At 32.1% G+C, this 5,131-nt stretch overlaps 1 protein-coding gene across 2 annotated transcripts; it reads left to right on the top strand.

Moving 5' to 3' along the window:
• Window positions 1-537: 537 nt before the first annotated feature.
• LOC111315656 (proteasome subunit beta type-3-A-like) lies at window positions 538-4,143 on the top strand. 2 transcript variants are annotated; one of them, XM_022917551.2, is made up of 7 exons: window positions 538-669; window positions 781-962; window positions 1,043-1,150; window positions 1,778-1,867; window positions 3,271-3,355; window positions 3,611-3,705; window positions 3,935-4,143. In XM_022917551.2, the coding sequence occupies exons 1-7, from the start codon at window positions 664-666 to the stop codon at window positions 3,981-3,983; spliced, it is 615 nt and encodes a 204-aa protein (XP_022773286.1). In that variant the 5' UTR covers window positions 538-663; the 3' UTR covers window positions 3,984-4,143. The 2 variants fall into 2 exon arrangements, with proteins under 2 accessions (XP_022773286.1, XP_022773287.2); XM_022917552.2 differs by lacking the exon at window positions 538-669 and having other exon boundaries at window positions 769-962.
• The last annotated feature ends 988 nt before the right edge of the window (window positions 4,144-5,131 follow it).

The following is a 5,131-nucleotide window of genomic DNA, read 5'->3' as shown; positions in this document are numbered from 1 at the left end:
ATATCAAATATAAAATAAGATGATATTATTTAATTTAATATTATTTATAATATCATTTTATCTTATCATATTATAATCTTATGTACCAAATATAACCTTAATGTTTTAGAATCTTTTTCTTGCCACTAAGCTAAGGCCTCATTGGCATATATCAGTATAATCTAATCATTGGTTTATTTTATTTTATAACAATCTTTTAAATTTTAAAAATTTAAAAAAAAAAACAACAAACGATAAGTAAGAAAAAAAAAACCTAAAAAAGCAACTTTTTCTTAGTAAAAGTGTATTTGATAAATGATTTTACCTTTTAATTTTTAATAGTTATCTCAATATTTATTATTTTTTACTTTTTTTTGACCAAAAACAATCAAAAGGGCTTAAAAATTATATTAAAAAAAAAAGTCCAGCACAGCATATATATAGGGTCAGGCCCAAAGAACCTCAACTCGACCAGCCCAACACTTTTTCTAATAGTAAAAGCCTTTTCTGATGTGTATTTTTTTTTTCTTTAAAAAAGAATGGAAAGGTTGGGCCTTTGGAAACTGGACTGACTTCCAAGCCATCTTACAGTCTTCTTTCTTCTTCATTTAAACTCGCTTTTGCTAAAATCAAATCAGTTTCTCGCGGAATTAAATTTTATAGCAAAAAACCCTTAATTCTCTGATGTCGGTACGTTTTATTTATTTATTTTTTCTGATTCTCTTTTTTATTTTCTTTGTTGAAACCCTAATTCTTTCAAGTTTAATAAAAGTTTTATTCTTTTGGTGGATGATGATGCAGATCTTCGAGTACAATGGGAGTGCCCTAGTAGCCATGGTAGGCAAGAACTGCTTCGCCATCGCCAGCGATCGGAGACTCGGAGTTCAACTCCAAACTATCGCCACCGATTTCCAGAGGATTTTTAAAATCCACGATCGTCTCTTTCTCGGTCTCTCTGGCCTCGCCACCGATGCTCAAACCTTGTACACTTTTTTCCCTTAATTTTTTGCTCTTTCTGCTTATGTTTTGTCCTAATATTTGGGTTTTTAAAAAAAAATTGAAGGTATCAAAGGCTTGTCTTTCGGCACAAATTGTATCAGCTGAGAGAAGAGAGGGACATTAAACCCGAAACTTTTGCTAACCTTGTTTCTGCTCTTCTTTACGAGAAAAGGTTTGATCAAAGCCCCCACCCCCCACTTACTCATTTTTGCTTTAGTTGAATTTTTTATCATTTAAGCTTAGCTCTTAAGATTAATGGAACGAATGGGAAGCATTATTTTGTTTTATATTGCCAAATACTAACTCTTGTTTTTGTTAAGTAATAGGAGAGAAATTAATTTCTTAAGGATAGCGGGTGAATAAGATCGTAGGAGTAGCCGAGAAGTGTAAAATGAGATTTGTTTTTGCTGTTTACTACTTTTGAATAATACTAGTTACCATGGCTGAAAGTAAAGGTATTTCTTTTTAAAGAAACCAAGCTTGGGAGAGGAAAATTTTACGATGCACATGTCAAGGGAAAAGCCTTACTTATGTCCTTGAAGGGAACTAACCCACTTTTCTTATGATAAGAAACTGAGCTTCAAAGATACTCTTCACCTGCCCACTTCATAATTTCAAGTTTAGTCTTAAACCTAATGGACTCTTGTTTTCCTAATCAATTCGAGCCGTTCCTTTATGGTATGTCAAGTTTGAGAGGAATTTGTAGGAAGTGTTAGATTTGGTTTGAGAACTGTACTTTGAAAAGGGTGCACTTTTTTATGTGTGTCAGAGCTAAGTTTTGTGACACTTTTTTCCATAGGTTTGGTCCATACTTCTGCCAACCAGTAATTGCTGGATTGGGAGTTGAAGACAAGCCCTTCATTTGCACCATGGATTCCATTGGAGCCAAGTAAGTTGATTTCATTCTCTTGTAATTTTTGAAACAAAAAAGCATGAAGTTGTCTTAGTTGCTTAGAATATTCATGTATATATATATATATATATATATATATATTTACTTATACTGTAATATTTACCTAACCAAGAGGCTTGTTCTTGTAAACTAAATGCATGTAACTTTCCCCTTGGCTAATATAAGCTCTGCCTTTTCATAAGAAAAGTGGGTTATTTCCCTTTTCATATCTTAACCGAAAGCCAAAGAAAGAAGATCTTTTACTCTACGATAACAGATTGTCTCAATACCTGTGATAACTAAGCGAAAAAAAACCAGAAATTTGAACACTGTTTAGTAACAGAAACCACAATTGTTCAAAAACCAGAAATTTGAGCAATTTTTAGTAAAATAACCTGCTATTTTTTCAAAACCAGTAATTTGGGCACTGATTAATAAAAGAATCCCACTATTGTTCCAACTCCATCATCGGCAACTCATTTCAAGCATGAACCTTGACACTTGACAAACAAGAGCTTGAGATATCAATCAATGATTGTGTGATGTTAGCAAAATTAAGAGCAACAGCCACTATGCGTTCTTTAATTCGTCTCTTCACACACATGATAAACTGGAAGAAACCATCCCTTAGCCAGTAGCCACCAACTCTATATAATTAATTTCTTTTTATAAAAGTTTTTTTTTTTGTATGTCGATGTTAATAATTTTAAGAAATATAAATCTTAAAAATCCTTTACCTGTTTTCTTTGGTTTTCAAGGGAACACAAAATGCATATATTTATATTGATTGCGTTAAAAAGAAAAATTCAAAAAGTTTGGTGGTCAGTGGCTCTTTAAAATGGAATGGCTATGGGGTTTGATTTTTACAGACCACCGTATGTTCATAGATAGCTGTGATCCTCTTCTCTTTTCTGGCTTTTAAATTGGTAACTTCCAAATTGGAGGACAGGTGCAACTACCCTTCCTGAAATAGCAGTAGCTTAACAAGCAGAAGAAATATCCAAGTTATCATAGTCTGCAATTTCCTTTTGATGCCAAGAAAACTTTAAAAGGATATTTCTGGCATGATTTTCAACATCTAAGGAATTCTGGATAATATCACAATTTGTCATGTGTCATTTCCTTGTCATGTCTCTCTCTCTCTCTCTCTCTCTCCCCCCTCTGGAGATTTGACTAATACGTGCCTGTTAGTGTAGCCTACAAGCTGTATCATGTGATTTAACTTTCATTTTGTGTTTATCTATATTTTGGTTACCAATGAGTTGGATTATTGCCTCGCAATACTATTTTAAATCTTATGGTTTGAATGATTTCTTTGTATTCTTTGTTTTGGTTATTGAAAGCCTCTTGAAGAATGCTGACACTATTCCGTTGATATGTTTGCTTTCTTGTAAATGTAGGGAGCTTGCAAAAGATTTTGTTGTAGCTGGAACTGCCTCAGAGTCTCTTTATGGTGCCTGCGAGTCAATGTTCAAGGAGAACATGGTTTGTCATTTTATTTATTTTCCTATGCTCAAATTGAAACACATGCGCATTAGTGATGAATCCTTTTAATAAGTGTAAAATTCCATTCCTTGTATGCTTGTAACCTAAAAGCTAAGGCATGATACCCATTTTGGGAGCACATAAGGTTACAGTTTACTGGGTCGTAGCTGAAAGTATTATGGTTATTAGCTATAAAATATTCATGCCAGAAATACAATTCATGCTTTGTTGACTTATTGTTTTCTTCTTATTCAGGAACCAGAGGAATTGTTTGAAACAGTCTCCCAAGCTCTCCTTTCATCAGTAGATCGTGACTGTCTGAGTGGTTGGGGAGGACATGTCTATGTTGTGTAAGCATTTTCAAATGTTTTTCATATATAATGTCCTAGCATTTTTTTTCCAAGGTTCATATTCATTATAGGTTTGCCCAAGAGAATCTGGTTGTTTATAACCCACGAAATTCTTCCCTTTCCCCTATCGAGAAATGCAGTATTATGTCTGGATGGCTAAAAAACCTTAAATATTTGTAGTAGAGGTAGTTGGTGCCGCTGTAATGTTTTTGATATATACATTTTGCAGCACGCCTACAGAAGTAAAGGAAAGAATCTTGAAGGGAAGGATGGATTGAGTGCAGCCAAGTGTTTTCAAGATTCGTCATTGCCAAACTACAAAACTTGCAGTTTATTTGTCATTGGCTAGTGCTTGAATCTGATGTACTCCGATAAATTCTGAAAAATGTGATAGACAAATTTCTACATTATGGGCAGGCATGGTTGATTTCTGGTGCACGTGATGACTTAAATATGTTTTTCCGGTTGATGCTTCTTAGTGGAAGTTTAAACATGATAAAGCAACAGAAAATTGATGCAATTTCATTTTCTTGTATATTATTTAGGGGTGTTTGGTTCACAAATTTTTAAATTTTGAGAAAAAAAAATATTTTCGAGGATACTTTGGAAAGGATGAATTTTTTTTTCATAAAAATGTTAGATTTTTTTATTTGATTAAAAAAAAACTCTTATCACGTAACTATGTTTTTTTTATAATCATGTCAAAGATTATATGTTTATAAATATAAACGTAATTTTGGATCAAAAATATAAAATTAAAATATTTTTGTTATAAAAAATGTATATAAAATTAAATATAGTAAAAGTTTTTATTTTTTTATTTAAATGTAGTATTTAAAACATAGGCTACGTGAAAATAAACATAGTGTTTAAATAATTAAATCTCCTAATATCATTTAATTAATAGATTGTATTTAATTAAAAATAACGTTTTTTTAAGAAGAAATGTAACTTTAATTTTATCAAAACTACACAACGTAGTATTACATGCGAAGTTGTTGCTGCTAATGATAATATTCAGCTGCCACGTGTAGAGATGTGAGCTTTGTAATTTTTCTTCGAATAAGGTTCTTCCTTGGAGATATGAACAGATACGGTTTCTTGGAGTAAGGTTCTTCCTCGGAGACATGAAAAGATAGGTCTTCCCAAATTACCAGCCTTTTGCCAACAAGCAATGGAAAAATGACACGTAATAATTTGTGGCATTTTGAATGACGTGTTGCAAGATATGCAACGGAATTCGCAAAGAATTAGCCGCTTCGGATGACGACCAGAAAAATGTGTTTACATTGGAGTCTGGACATGGCAGTACAGCCATAATTTTTTAATATAAAAATAAAGATCATGTTTTTTATATTAAAAATATGGTCATTGATATTAAGGATTATATTTTTATATTAAAAATATATAATTAAAAGTATCAAAA

The sequence above is a fragment of the Durio zibethinus genome, chromosome 20, assembly GCF_047325235.1.
Source record: "Durio zibethinus cultivar Kanyao isolate XHJ-2024 chromosome 20, ASM4732523v1, whole genome shotgun sequence".
Taxonomy (NCBI): domain Eukaryota; kingdom Viridiplantae; phylum Streptophyta; class Magnoliopsida; order Malvales; family Malvaceae; genus Durio; species Durio zibethinus.
Note: the sequence above shows the minus strand (reverse complement) of the source record. Positions and strands in the feature narration are given on the sequence as shown.

What these genes read in the sequence shown, in the direction of transcription:
- LOC111315656 (XM_022917552.2), top strand. Translation starts at nt 769, where the DNA reads ATGATGATGCAGATCTTCGAGTACAATGGGAGTGCCCTAGTAGCCATG. An exon ending in GCTCTTCTTTACGAGAAAAG is followed by an intron (nt 1,151 to 1,777) that starts GTTTGATCAAAG and finishes TTTTTTCCATAG; the next exon opens with GTTTGGTCCATACTTCTGCC. An exon ending in CAATGTTCAAGGAGAACATG is followed by an intron (nt 3,356 to 3,610) that starts GTTTGTCATTTT and finishes CTTCTTATTCAG; the next exon opens with GAACCAGAGGAATTGTTTGA.